Raw genomic sequence first — 15,782 nt, forward strand, 5'->3', positions numbered from 1 at the left:
GAACCCCACCCACCACCACCTCTGCTGTTTTCTTCAAAACCCACCTCCACCATCCTCCACCTCCAGCTCCACCGCCATCCGACCCTTCGAAAATCCCTCCCGTCTCCACCCTCACCTCCCTCCAAACCCAAAACCCAAAACCCCTTCCTCTATACCCCAACAAAACCGAAACCCATTTCAAAAAGAAAAAAAAAACCCAAAATCCACCACCGTCCTCCACCTCTAGCTCCACCGCCACCCAACCCTTCGAAAACCCCCCCACCGTCCTCCACCTTCACCCTCCTCAAACCCGAAACCCGAAACCCATTTCCCCACCTCCGAAAATCAAAACCCACTTCGAGAACCCACCTTCAAACCCCTCCATTACCGCCATTCTCTCCCCCACCACCGTCGGCCACCACCCCCATTTTCTCCTCCATCTCCACCTTCTCCACCCTCCACCACCACAAGCCGCCTCCTCTGCAACTCCTCCACCCCCCCCAAAAACAAAAAAAAAAGGGGGAGGTCACGGCAGCAGAGAGAGAGAGAGAGAGAGAGAGAGAGAGAGAGAGAGAGGAAGGGAGTTCGAGCCCCACCGCGCCACCACCAACCGCCGTGCCACCTCCGGCCGGCCGATCCTCCCCTCCACCACCGCTACCTCCCATTTTCAAAAAAAAAAAAAAAGGAAAACAGAGAGAGAAAGAGAGAGAGAGAGAGGGAGAGGAGAGGCTTGTCGGTTTTCTTTTGTTTTTATATATATATAAATATATATATATATATATATTAATATAAAAAAAAAAAACATTCTTCGCTCAGGGGAGCTCGAGCCCCACTTTCCGGACACTCTCTGATCAACCCCGTCTCATCCACCAAGGCCCTATCTCCCCTTTTCGTTGTCCGCCATCTGCTCTTCGCTCAGGGGAGCTCGAGCCCCACTTTCCGGACACTCTCTGATCAACCCCGTCTCATCCACCGAGGCCCTATCTCCCCATTTCGTTGTCCGCCATCTGCTCTTCGCTCAGGGGAGCTCGAGCCCCACTTCCCGGACATTCTCCGATCAACCCCGTCTCATCCACCGAGGCCTTATCTCCCCATTTCGTTGTCCGCCATCTGCTCTTCGCTCAGGTATTTCAAATATCTCATCCATTTATTTATTTTTATGTTTATTTATTTATTTATTTTATTCTTTTTGTCTTTCTAATATTGCATTGCACCTGTGATGATTGGTTTGGCTTGCTTGCTTTGGTTTTGGTTCTAATAAATATGCCATGAGAGAGATTAGATAAGGATGAGTGAATATTCTTAGAAATGGATTTTGTGATAAGGCCAGCCTTTGAAAAAGGTTTTGTATGGAGTTATAATGCTAGTTTTCTTCGTTTAGATTTAACATTACTCCTGCAATTTCATCTATTTTATCACGTCCTTATTCCCTTATAGGTTAGCATTGGCTTATCTGTTGTACAAATTGCATATTCGTGTACCTGAAAGATTGTGTAGAATTACTAGGCTTTTGGGTAACTGTCTCCTGAGAAAGTGATTTCAAAGGGGCTGGTACCCTGATTAGGTCCATAGCGCAGCCTTATGGTCGCTTAATGATATGAATTCAAAGGTGCATGTGATAACTGTGGTATCAAAAATAGCAACTGCCATGATACTGAAATTTGCATGAACTGACTTGTTGCATTGGCACTTAATTGATCTTTTCCAATTATTTGGCAAATGCTCAGTGGAGTGATGGAAATGTTATAACTGATTAGAGCATCCCTCAGGTAACTAAACAGTCAGGATAGGTAAAATATTCTTCATTTCATCCTTGCATTGGCATCTCCTTGTCTTAGGATCTCTTTGACCTTCATCTATAACTCTGATTCCTATTGCCCTATGCCGAGGCATTAATCATTCTTTAAGATTTACCCGGCTTCTAGCATTATCCCCCAGAGTGTTCCGTTTCTTTCTTCGAGTCTTAGAATTTAGCTGATTCCAAGAAGTTTCCGTCGATTAGGCTATGACGGAACGTATCTTGAGCCAACCCCTTCCCTTCCTGCCTTAGAGTCTTCGCAGGTTAAGGGATTTCTTCCTCTTTAGAGTCAGTCCTAGAGAGTTTAGGAGTCGGTTTTACCATCCTAGGGTTTAGGTGTCTGTCCTACCCCTGTGGAGTTTAGGATTCTGTCATATCCCTTCATAAAATTTAGGATTCCGTCCTTCCATCTTTCAGAGTCAGTCTTCAGCATAGGAGTCAGTCCTTCAGTCTTTTAGGGGTCTGTCCTATCATCATAGGGGTTAGGATTCTGTCCATCCCCTCATCAAGTCATGTGATTTTCATCCGCTCCTGCAATGTATAGGATGCTGTCCAACCCTTGCAGAGTCGTGATTCTGTCCAATTCCCCCGCAAAGCATAGGATGCTGTCCAACCTTTGCGGGACATCAGGAGTCTATCCTACCCTTATGGTGATAGGATTTTGTCCTCTTGTGTCAAAAATTCAAAAAACACTTCAAAAGCAACTAAAAATCAAAAATCTCAAAAATCTCGAGTCATTAGGAGTAGTCAGGTCCGAACTACGGATGGCTTGATCCCTAGCTGAGGGGTACGTAGGCAGCTCAGGCGTGCTGCTGGCACCCTGAGTGCAGTCACCATTTTTGTAAATATTTCTCACAACTTTCACAATTTTCGCAACTTCAAAATGACCTCGCAAATCGATTTCAAAAGATCTTTCCATAGAGTGAGGAGTCTGTCCTGATTGTATTGCTTTGTGTGTCTGGTCGTGTGAGTGTCCCTAGAGTTAGGAGGCCTCGAGTCGTGGTCTGTTAGACACTTAGTCGATCCGATGGCTAGACTAGAATGCGCTTAGATAGCCCATGATTTTCCTTAGGACACGCAGCCTAGTCACACTTAGGGTGTAGGTCCACTTGCATTAGTTAGGGCATACAGGGAGTCCTAAAAATTACCATTCACTTAAACTTAAGTAATGTCGCAAGAAGCTTTAAAAACTAGTCGAGTCTAGTTGATCGAGTCTAGGATAGCGGTCCTAGAGGTTTAGGCATTGTAGTTTAGCATAGGTCGCCGAACTACGTTGACTCTGATTCTTCCCGAGGCCGGGATACGTAGTGCAGCTAGGATGGATGGCCATCCTGGTCCGAGTTAGTGTCGAGTCGCGTGTGGAGTCGTGTTGTGTTGTGTGTGTTGCTGTGTTTTCTTACTTTCATGTACAGATCCTATACCTTTAGCTGTAGCATGCATGTGTTTGCCCACCAGAACTTAGACACCAATTAGGCATGTCACACATAATCTAGCTATTCTTAGGCGACATATCTTTCATTTCTTTTTGTGTGTGCTTCTTATTCATCTCCGAGACATGCATGATTAGCTAGACGTTATCTCGGGGATATTTGTTCCCATTTCGCATGATTTTCTCCCAAAACTCTTCAAAATTAATAATAAATGGCATAAGAGACCAGGTGCTAGCACTTGGGCGAATTGGGGGCGCCTAATCCCTTCCCCATTCGTCATCAGGCACGAACCCTATTTTATATCTCTGGTTATCTGTTGCGACAGAGCACAGCATGGGATCCAGGGCCCACTTCCTTGGATGGCGACTCTTTCTTTGCTCAAGGTGCGTCTTGAATCCGGGCTAGTCCCCGAATCGAGAGGTATCTCACTTCACATCGCCGCTCATGCTGTGAGGGGCACTCTTTCGAGAGTTCCTTGGTGAGGCTCTCCTTTACGTGGATGATCCCGAGACTCGCGTGGGGGCACGTCCCCCCGCCCCTCTCGGATCGGGGTCCACAACTATGGGGGGTGGTCCAAATAACAAATGGGGTTCCAAAAATAAAGTGACATATTTTGCCTCCCCCTTTCACTCCCTGGATAACCCTTTTGGTGTATATATTAATATATAATATATATATTTAAATATATTAAATTCTTAACGAGCCGAGCCTGCCTAAATCGGGCTCGGCTCGTTTAAGGATTCGAGCCGAGCTCGAGCGAGCTTCCGAGCCGCCGAGCCAAAATTGACACCCTTGCCAAAATTGACACCCTTATCTACAAGTGGACACAACCACATCATTACCTCAAACAACCATTCACATTTGCCTTGGTCCAATCCATTTTCCATTATGTGTGTACACAGCAAATTAGGCGGCTAAGACAGTCCGATCCCCTACTATGTGACACGTGTACGATTGAGATGAAAAGCATGAGACACTCCCACAGGTTTCCACTTCATACCAACAAAAAAAAAAACAGAGATGGAAACATAGAGAGAGAGAGAGAGATGCAAAAAGATGTGAACAACCTACCCACTCTGTTCCTTGAATCTCCAATTCTCCATAAATAAATCTCTCTTTCTTCTCTACTTCACCCTATGTGAGAGACAGCAAAGGTCTCATCTACTTTCATATTTAACTTTCACCATCGTTGATTCCATTTCAGGTATCTTTCCCAAAGCTTCTCTATCACTTTTCCTTACTTTTTTTGTTTCATTTTTCCTCGTTTAATCAGATCTGTTTCTGCCATAAACTGAAATTATGAACTGAAATATATGTTGAATTATTGCAAATTCAGTTGGAAGTAGGCCTAGATCGGGTGGAAAAGTATCAGAAACTGCAAATTGTATGCTTGATTTAACGAAAGAATGCTTGTTTTTACCGGAATCAGGAAAGAGATGTTCCAAATGTAGCATAAAAGGGAATTTGAAGAGATCTAACTAAAAAGCACAGAAACACTGCCAAAGGAAAAAAAAATTCAGCTGAAAAAGTAAATCTCAATCTTCCTTCAGGTCAGTTCTGGCATTTCATAAGAAAAATAATTAGAAAGTTCTATTCGTTGTTTATTATTATCATTTCTCATCAGATCTCGAGTGAATTTTCTGCCGAAAAGTAGATATCCTTTTTGTTAATTTTCGAGTCCGATCAGTGGCAGAGGAATATTTAGCAGAAACAGAAGGAAAGATGAAGAGATTTCTGAGTTTTTTCTGGCACGGATCTGGAATTTATCGGCATATATCGGGTACGATTTGGAAGCCATTGAAGAAATATCCTAGTACTGCAAGGATGACTCTGCTCTTCTTCTTCGTACTTTTTATCGGCGCTTTTATTACTGCTCGCTGGATCGACGCCGTAAGTTTTTCCTTAAACCCTATCCCTAATTTCATTTCTCCTAAATCGCTATGCTTAATCCTACACAAATGAGATCTCGGTCTCTTTTCTCCTTCTCTTCTTTTTGTTTTTGTTTTTGTTTTTGTTTTTGTTTTTGTTTTTTGGATACTGATATTGGCACTGTCTTGTTTTAATAATTACACTAACTTAACTTGTCTTTTATAGTTTAACCGCTCTTAAAGCCTATTAAATAAGAAAAGACAAGGAATGTTAGTGCCAATATCAGTTGCATTTTTTTTGTCTAAATTTCCGGCTGGATAATTCGAGTGCTAAAGGGCATTCTCTAAAGTGCGCCGTAAGGAGCATTTGCCGTCCCTTGTCTTTGCATGGCTTCATCCGAACCGGTGGATGTTCTCTGATTAGTTAGTCTTTTACTGATTGCCACGTGGCAAATAATAGTCCGCTAAAGGCGGGCAGTTTTGTCGGTGCCACCCGTGAGCAATGTGGTAACTCATTTTAGATCGGACCCACTTCTATTCATCCGTGGTGGGTCCCCTTTTGATTGATCTGAACCGTTCAATATATTTGCCATTGCTTTGGATCTCCCAGCCTCAAGCACATCATCTAATCCTAATATACAAAATTTGTATTTTTTTTCTTTCAACGATCAAAAAGTGCATATATTCAACCGTAACAAAAGCAATAATATTGGATGACAGGATTTGACGAGGGGCATGAGTTTTTAGCACGAGAGATTCAAAAGAAACTTTATCAAATGAGCGGTTCAGATCAATCAAATGTGGGACCTACTGTGACGTAGACCTGGCAAATGGGTGGGCCGGGCCGGTTTCACCCAACCTGTAGGTGTCCCGGGTGGTACGGGCCGGGTCACAAATGACCTTGAATCTTACGGGTCACTATTTTGTGAACCCGGACCCTACCCTTATGGGCCGGGTGGACCCACGGGCCACTCAATTGTTTTTTTTTTGTTTTTTGCTGTTTTAATTCCCACGCTATAGGATGATCCAAACCGTCCATGTGATGGGCCATAACGTAAATATGATGTGCCCAAAAAATCATTTCCATAGGATGATCCTAGCCCTCTGATCTACGGAAGAATTGCATATTATTAATTATGGAAACCTCTATAGATCAGAGGGCGCGGATCATCCTATGGAAATGATTTTTGGGGCATAACCTATTTATGTTGTGTTCCATCACATAGATGGTTTAGATCATCTAATGATGTGGTCCGTACAGTAATTTTTGAAAAATAGTGGACTATAAGGACTTAAACCGTATAAAATCTTGATCATTTGGGTTTTTATGGGCACCCGTGGATAGACCTGGCAAAGAGTGACCTGGACCCGCGGGTGTCGTGTAAACTGAACAAAAGGTAAGTAGTGACTTGCAAGTTAATTCTATCCCTATGTGGCATTTTCCAGATGTGCTATAAGGTAATTTTCCCTTAAATGGCAAAACTACCCCTCACATGCATGTGTATGTGCTACCTCCAGATGTGCTACACAAGGGAAAATGCCAAAAGAAAAAAATCGCCCATTTTCCGTTCTAGCATTTTTTTTAAGATGGTTAAATTACTCGAAGATGGACGGTTCAGATCATTCAAATGTGGTGAAATCACTTTTTCATCTAGCTTTAGTAAAGTGGATGTCGTGATCATCATCACACTCCATGTGCTCCATGGATGAATGTGTCGTCTCTGTGGGTATCAAAACAGTTACTGATCTTTAAATGCCCTAACTTTATAACTTATTAAATTACAAATAATAAATGATATGTGCACTCTCTTCTTTCAATAATGCCAAAATGGAAGATATGATATTTCCACCCAATTCCATCATTGTAAACATAGTTTTAAATTTCTACACACAAAACAGTCGAAATGATTTTTTCTTCATCACCACCAAAATCTATATCAGAATAGAAACCAAAATTGTAAGTGTATTCATGGTATACTATGCCAGTATGTGTTATATAATTATATTTATAAAAATGTGCTATATAATTATATCTATAAAAAGGGAGATGATTTTTTTGCCCCCTTAGGATAATGCACCCCCTTTAAGGTGAATTGTGGGCAGTCTTCAACACTTTTTGACGTCAAATCACGTTAAAAGGGGGCGCATTATCCTATGGGAGCGAAAAAATAATCGCCCTATAAAAATTGTATATAAAATATGGTGCATCTATTATGTTTAAATTTTTATATAAATTACACATAAAATATGGTATATAATGAATTATGAATGGTTTTTTTTGCTTAAATGTCCATCATTAATAAGAAAAAGGGGAGTGATAAATCGACTCCCATGTGTCTTTCTCTCTCTCCTCTAGGAGTCGATTTATCTATTTGGGGAGTCGATTTATCACTGCCCTAAGAAAAATCATACAAACACGTAAAGGTGGCAGAAAGGACGTACCACCCTTGATCTTTGATCCAACAGCAGCTTCTCAAAACGTGAGCTGCTGTTGGATCAAATATCAAGAATGGGATGATGGGGTACGAGTTTGTACGCCCACTCATCATATAACTTCTTCTGTTTGTGTTATCCTAGGCACCTAGAGCATGCTCGTCTCTTTCTATGTGCCTTTTTCAAAGGGAGTCTAAATATCATCTCCCTCTATATAGTAATGGTGCCACCATTCAAACAAGAGTATTCTCTTTTACGGATATGATTTCTTCATTTTAATCTTGCAATTGGGGAAATGATATTTCCACTCCCTTTCCCAGCAAAAGGCAAAACAAAAGGAGGTGGAAAATGGTGGAATAGGGAAAACAACTGGTGCTTATAAGTTGTAATTAAGCTTTTAGAAAGAAGCGGTTTCTAATTTAATGAAATTTTCCTTGCAGTCTACTATTAACTCAAAATCCATCATCACTCCCACCAAAAAAGCAATCCACAGACATTCCCACAGAATCCCCAAACCCAAACACCCCAAAAAATCCCCAAACAAACTCGAAATTCCCCTCCGCTGTCCGGCCGGAAACCTAACCCTAACCTGCCCGACGGCCAAACTCCCACCTCTTTCCGAAACTGCCCCTGACCGTTCATCCCCCCTCTGCCCTGAGTACTTCCGATGGATCCACGAAGATCTACGGCCATGGAAAGCTACGGGAATCTCGAGGGAAATGGTGGAGAGGGCAAAAAAGACAGCGAATTTCAGGCTTGTTGTAATAAATGGGAGAGCCTACGTGGAGAAGTTTCGAAGGGCGTTTCAAACGAGAGACGTTTTTACGGTGTGGGGGATAGTACAGCTTCTCCGGCGGTATCCCGGCCGGTTACCGGACTTGGATCTGATGTTTGACTGCGTTGACTGGCCAGTTGTTAAGTCACGTGACTATAGAGGAAGAAATGCTACAAGCCCACCACCTTTGTTCCGTTATTGCGCTGATGATGAGAGCTTGGATATCGTTTTCCCGGACTGGTCCTTCTGGGGTTGGTAAAATGTTTTCTCCTTTTTACTACCTTTTTGCCGTTATGCTCTACTACTCGGATTGCAAGACAGGGAGATGATTTTTTCGCCCCCTCTTTAGGATAATACACTCCTTTTTTAACGTGAATTGTCGCAGACTTTAACGCTTTTTGACCTCGTATGACGTTAAGAGTGGGGTGTATTATCCTACAGGGGGAGCGAAAAAATCATCACCCTCGCAAGAACTTAAAAGATTAAAAACAGGGTTGCTAGCAAAACGGGAATCCCGTCTTTTGGAGAAAAGGACGGCCGCAAGGGGAAAAAAAAACAAAGGAGAGAGATTCCAAAAATACAAAAAAATCATGTGAAAATAACCATTCCTTTCTTTTCTGGAAAAGTTCGGAATAGAAAAACTTTTTCAGGATTTCTTGTTTTCCATATTTAGTTATTTTTGCAACAGAACTAATCAACTTCATTTTATTTACAATTTGCAACAGCACTTTTTCAGTGAATTTTGCAAGGACATGCCATCAATCTGTGACCAAAAATGGGCCCACCCCATCAAAACATGAAGTGTAAAATGATGGGCCCTACCCTATACATAACTCGGGTGGAGATCGTGGGACATACCCCATCAAAATGGTGGACCCCACCCAATGGATGGATTTGAGTTGAGTTGGTGGGACCCACACTATTAAAACATATTAGCGGTCATCACGGATGTCTCAGCGGCCTCTCCACTGTGGTGGGCCATGGTACAAAATCATGGAACATGAACGGTCAGATCTCATGAAATTTTCCATAATAGATGAGATCATTTCAAATTGGAGATTGCTCCCACCCTGGATTGGATTTGTTTTTGTACAAAGCTTGGTCCAAGCCCATGATTATAAAAGGGCTAGGCCAAAGTCCACTTTCTAACATTATGTCTTGGTTTGGGCCATGGCTTGAACTGTTAGTGTTTTGGCAGCCCAACTTTGAAATTATACGGCTGTATATGTTTTCAGGCCTGAGATCAACATCAAACCATGGGAGTCTCTGCTGAAGGATTTGAAAGAAGGCAACGGGAGAATCAAATGGATGGAAAGGGAACCCTATGCTTATTGGAAAGGGAACCCGGCCGTGGCTGCTACTAGAATGGACCTTCTCAAATGCAATGTGTCTGAGACACAAGATTGGAAAGCTCGCATCTATGCTCAGGTATTATGGTTTATCTCACTGCTATTGTTCTAATCAGTATTTGATTTTGTTCTTAGTGAGAAAGAAGCCATACAGTAAAATCCCAGTAGGCAATTACCTAAGGAAATGTTTGAAAATATAAATACTTGTGTACTTAATAGCAGAAAGTTTTTGTAGGATTGGTTAAGCGAAGGTCGACAAGGATTTAAACAGTCTGATTTGGCAAGTCAATGCAATTACAGGTAACTATGAATTTTGACCTGTTTCTTAGGTTCATTTCTTCAATGCTGTTTTCTTATCTAATACTCGAATTGTTGTGCGAATTTGGTGCAGATATAAGATCTACATTGAAGGGTCTGCCTGGTCTGTTAGCGAAAAATACATCCTGGCATGTGATTCTCTATCTTTAGTAGTGAAGCCTCGATACTATGACTTCTTCACAAGAAGCCTAATGCCTGTGCACCATTATTGGCCTGTAAGAGAAGATGACAAGTGCAGGTCAATCAAATTTGCTGTCGAATGGGGTAACAACCACAAACAGAAGGTAATTCTCTCTCGGATTCTTTTCAAGTTGTGCATTGGTGTTAACCAGAATGTTGGCCCCACTTTGATGGATCAATGATGCGTACTGTGATCGTAAGAGAAAAGGTAAGGGAGCTTGGGAGATACATGGCCAAAGGGCAAGTGTAGAGCTCCACCAAAAACCAAGTATAACACCAAAATATAAAGAACACACAAGAGATTTCTACACTTTTTCTCCCTTGAACCTTAACCCTTAAAGCTTCTCTCTAAGCCGTCCCTTGAAATTCTTAAGCATACAATCTCTACACAAAGACACCATACTTATAGACTCAAGAGACCTGAAAATAGCAAATACATTAAAACACTTGGTTGTAGTTCCCACAAGTCCACTAGGTATCCTAAGCAACAACATAGGAACTCACCATTTGACTCTTTGGTAATCTAGCTAGACTTCGAAAACTCTAGGAAACACAAAAGACTCTTTATATTTTCCACACATAATAACTACCTAGAAGACGAAAATGACTTTTCACAAACCCATGAACATATTAATTTTGATTTACAATTTCCGACACATAATTGATCACACCAATTAGTGATTCTAATGCAGAACATTCGTACATCGTGAGACTTTGATATTCATCGGTTGGGAACTTGGGCCCAATATGGTTGTGCCATAGTCCAAAATTCATACTACTGGATGATCCTAACTACTAGATCACAGGACTTTTGAGGACTGCATGTTGATTGTTGTTATTGACTAGCAGTGCACATTCAAGAACTAAAATTCCCTCAATCTAATGGTTGGTATTATCTGAGTGGTTTTTTTTTTTTCTACGGTCCATTCATAATGGGACTCAACAGATGAACAGTTTGGATCTTGCAAAAATGCTAATAAACCTAAGACCATTATTTGCTAGTCCTTGCTCCTATGATTTGGCTAGTAATTCATTAAACACTGGATCATAACCTATTCATAAACTAGAATGCTTAAGTTAAGACCAAACTTACTGGAAATTCCCAGTTGGATGGGAAAAATCACTTCCCCAAAAGCTCATTTCAGAAGTCAAGTTCTTTTCTGGGAAGCTTTTCCAAAAGTGGCTTCCTATTTAGGTGAATTTTTTTTCTTCTAAAAGATGGCTTTTCCTTTTGACAATACCGGATGAATGTATTAAAGAAAGAGTGTTTTTAAAACTTAAAACCTCATCTTTAGTCTCAAATGAAGCTTACGTGGATCTTTTACTGACAATTTAACATTAAATCTATATGAATAATGTATGTGAAAGTACTGTAAATCTTTAGAACCTGTAATTTTAATTAGCAGTGAAGTCTCATTTACTTTTAATCACTACCTACATTAGTAACCCTTCCTCCTTAACCTACTTTTTTTAAATAGTTCCTCCTTAACTTACTACAACCTTGCTCTTTCTAGTCATTCTTGTCTAGTTCCGATGAGGCTTATTAAATATTTTATATTGATTTTAAATGGCATACTTTCGTACTCATTTCGTCTTTAATTTCTTCAAAACTTGTCGCTTTTCTAAACCCCTTGTTTTTCTCGCATCACTTCACGCCCTCGATTCGCAACACCAATCAACAACTGTGAATGCTTTGGTTATTTACATTTTTAATGTAGCTCATAATTTTGTGACATATCAATGTCCATTGTCTGTTTTCCCATATTTTCAACTCTTTTAATATTAATCTTCATGATTCTACCAGGCACAGGCCATCGGAAAGACGGCGAGCAGCTTCATTCAAGAGGAGGTGAATATGGATAATGTGTATGACTACATGTTTAACCTATTAAATGAATATGCTAAGCTCTTGACCTACAAGCCTGTGAAATCTCGAAAATCCATTGAACTTTGTTTAGAATCCATGGTTTGCCCTGCAAAAGGAACAGAGAAGAAGTTCATGATGGAATCCATGGTGAAGACTTCTGCAGATTCAAGTCCATGCACCTTGCCTCCACCCTTTGATCCCCCAACTCTTCAAGCATTCCTTAGAAGGAAAGCAAATTCAATAAAGCAAGTTGAAATTTGGGAAGGAAAAGCTAGGGAGAACCAAAACAACAAGATGTAAATTTTCACTTTTGTATGTTTCCCTAGTCATAGCATAGAAAATATTGGCTTTATGATTCATGGTCCAATTGATACTTTTATATTAATAATGGAGAGAATATGAGTATGTAGATGCTTGTAAGTTTTGTGAATGCCCTTGGATGCCCTTCAATTCCTAATTTACTTCTTTTTTGAAGGATACATTTTATGGCAATAGTACCCTTATCTTTTGATAAAATGAGAAACATATCCTTCTTGTGGTATAGTTGCTTGGGATAAACTTGAGAGAAGCAGGAATGAAAGGCCCTAATGCTCTCTTCTAGAAATTGTTTGTGTTGTCTTATTTTAGCTGGTTCGAAATCACGGAACCCAGTTTTGGTGGAATGTGATTTAGAAATTGTTTGTGTTGTGCAAATCTCTTATATCCTGGCAGGAATGTCAATTCTAAACCATAAAGTGTAACAATAATTTTCTTCTCTATCCTGCAAACTCAATTGCCCGATAATCCTTTGAACACAGTTCCCTAATAGTTCGATCATAGCCTTGCACACAGCTGACTCTCCATGGGCTCGTCTAATAGCTATAGGAAGCAACTGTTGCATAAGTACATGACAATCATGACTCTTTACCTTATTTTTGGTATGTTCATTAGTGTTGCAAAAGAAAATTGGCAAAACAAGAATCTGAAATTAAAAAATCATAAATAAAAGCTTACCTCGTCCTCGTCCTCGTCTTCTTCTTCTTCTTCTTCTTCTTCTTCTTCTTCTTCTCAGAGAGGGCACTAGTAAGAGAGGGTGACGGGAGGACACGCCGGACAGGGTTTCGGAAGGGTGACAGAAAAAAGGGAAAAAAACTTGGCTACACAACTTTGCACAGGAGGTTCCTGCACAATGCATTAAAATACACTAAAAGCAGGGGGTGAGGCAATATCAATTCCATGGTCTGATATATTTCCACACCCTCTGTTTCCTTTTTATTTTAGGGCGTTGCGCAGGAGGTCCTCCTGTGCAACGTTGAGCAGCCAAGTTTTGCTCGAAAAAAGGGCTCTGTTTCGAAGTTTTTTTTTTTTGGTGACGGTTCATAATCGGCTCTAATTAAAATATTGGTGATGGTTTATACGACCGTCGCTACATATGTGATAATTGGCATACAATGTTTGGAGATCTTCTCCGAAATGTTTAAGAGCATGGTTATCCGGCATCGCTTAATAAATTTTCTACGGTGAGACATAGTTGTTGTCGCTACAAAGGAAAATATATGGTAGCAACTTATGGAGGGAGACGTTTGTCATCAATATGGGAAATTACGGGTGATGGTAATGTATGACCGTCGCGAATAAATTTATGAAATAAATATTAAATATATTTTGTGATTTTGTACAACGTCGGTTAAAAATTGACTGTGCCCATAACTTAACATATGGCGACAGATTAAAATCAGCCATCACCAGGTAGATACTATATGCGTCGGTAAAATATGCCGTCACAAATTATGATGTTTTAGCGATGTTTAAAGGGTGACGGTAAAAATGCCGTCGCTATAAGCACTTTTTCTTGTAGTTGTCCAAGGCCTTCATTTGTTGGTCCACAAATTAAATAGGTAGTACCCCACAAATTATCTCCATGAATGATCCTAACCCCCGGATTTATAGAAGTGTCGGGCCTTTGATCTATAGAAAGATATGCAATACATTTTCCCTTGTATGTGGACCATTGGTTATTTCTATTGTAGAAAACCAATCAGATGGCTAAGACAGTCCGATCACCCTCCTATGTGCCAAAAGTACGATGAAGATGACAAGCACGAAGGTTTTGATCAAGACATCCAATGATGCGGTGTGTTTAATTCTCCAACAAGTTTCCAACTAGTATGGAAAAAAGGAGATGGAAACAAAGAAAGTGAGAGAGATGTAAAAGGGGAAAAGGCGTGAGCAACCTACTCACATTGTTCAGGGAATCTCCATATATTAATCCCTCTTTCTTCTCCGCTTTTACCGAGAGAGAGAGAGAGAGAGAGAGAGAGAGAGAGAGAGAGAGAGAGAGAGAGGGGGGGAGGGGCAATGGTCTCTTTTACTTTCATAGTAAGTTCATGCTCTGTCAGGTTCATTTCCTAAAGCTTCTCTCCTCTCCTTACTTTTTTGGTTTCCTTTTGCCTTGTATAATCCGTTCTGTTTATGCGATAAACTAAAATTATGAACCGAAATGTTCAATTATTGCAAATTCAGTTGGAAGTGGGCCGGAATCGATATATCGCTGGAAAAAATATTAAAAACTAAAGGGTGGATGGTTGATTTTGTTAGACCATATGCCCTAAAAGCCAGTCATGGTGCAATTCATGAGAGAAAATTAACGAATTTCGTGACAAGTAAAGGGTACATTAAAGGAATGTGTTACGTTCTTTATTATATTGATGTTTGTCCTCAGGCAGCATTGTAGGATTAGTCATGCCCAAGGGTTTGCAGATCCTAAGGGATGGGGAGATATGACATTTTGGTTCTTTACAGACCTAAAAGGTTTTGGGTTGGGGTTGAGACTAGACATCTCATCCTACACACAACCAGCATCAGACCTTGCCTCCATACACAAATTCAGGTAGCCTATTTCGGGAACATGGAACCCTCAACCTCCTTAGGGAGGCAAGTCACTAACAGTTTCAGTCACAGCAGGGGTCTTATAAAATACCTGACCAGGTGATTTTGATAAAATGTTTATAAAAGAATGTTTTCAAAATAATTGGTTATTTTTCAAAGGATTTTGCAAATTCTTTTGCGGGCCCAAGCTTGTGCATTGGAAGGTATACCTTGGGTGTGCCCAGGGGATAGTAAATGTCCAACCCCCGTAGGACCCAATCCGGTAAGTGAGGATTGGAGGTAGGAGGTACACATAAAATGTGATTAGGGGTATTTGGATGATCTGAAGGTCATCTTCAAGGAATGCCCTAGTGAGGGTCACTTACCTAAATGCGACTCTAGTAGGACTACAGAACGAGGCCACGGTGTAGCTCTAAGAGTAATGCAAGATTGATCATCGGATCCCTGCAGCGATCCCATTCACTACTCATTTGACCCATGAGATTCTTGGAGAATCCGGGTCTCGCATATTATGGATTGCACGGACGGATGGGATACAGGGAGGAAATATACTATAACTATGGTGTATGCACTTGGGCACATATACCGTAGCAGGGGTGTTTGTGAATTAATTGGTTAATTGGATTAATTAATTAGATTAATTAATTCAAAAATGGGAACTTCGAGTTTCTAATTTTGGGTGGAAAAGAAACTTTCTAATTATAGAATTCTATATTTTGAAAGTTGGTTGATTAATTAATTCGATTGATTATTTTAAATGGTAACTTGGAGTTTCAATTTTGAGAAAAGAGAGAGATAATCCGAAAGGAAAGTATTCTGTTGTTTGAGTTATTTTTAAGAACAAATTCTAAAATGGAAAGTAGTTTCCTAATTTAAAAATTATTTCTTTTAGAAACAAAATTTGGAAAAGAATGAGT

The 15,782-nt window shown here is 40.5% G+C and overlaps 1 protein-coding gene across 10 annotated transcripts; it reads left to right on the forward strand.

The window, feature by feature from the left end:
• The first annotated feature begins 4,118 nt into the window (after positions 1–4,118).
• LOC143882219 (uncharacterized) lies at positions 4,119–12,406 on the forward strand. Of its 10 annotated transcripts, none has more exons than XM_077385697.1 (8): positions 4,119–4,411; positions 4,544–4,735; positions 4,895–5,097; positions 7,949–8,538; positions 9,519–9,711; positions 9,868–9,932; positions 10,024–10,234; positions 11,935–12,406. In XM_077385697.1, coding segments are annotated over exons 2-8 (1,626 nt in total). In that variant the 5' UTR covers positions 4,119–4,411; positions 4,544–4,734; the 3' UTR covers positions 12,298–12,406. The 10 variants fall into 10 exon arrangements, with proteins under 10 accessions (XP_077241812.1, XP_077241815.1, XP_077241814.1 ...); XM_077385700.1 differs by having other exon boundaries at positions 4,121–4,411; positions 4,544–4,757; positions 4,832–5,097; XM_077385699.1 differs by having other exon boundaries at positions 4,121–4,411; positions 4,544–4,757.
• Positions 12,407–15,782: the final 3,376 nt, after the last annotated feature.

Source organism: Tasmannia lanceolata, unplaced genomic scaffold, assembly GCF_043159265.1.
Source record: "Tasmannia lanceolata isolate RefF3 unplaced genomic scaffold, GAP_Taslan_0.1 ptg000007l, whole genome shotgun sequence".
NCBI classification, from domain to species: Eukaryota; Viridiplantae; Streptophyta; class Magnoliopsida; order Canellales; family Winteraceae; genus Tasmannia; species Tasmannia lanceolata.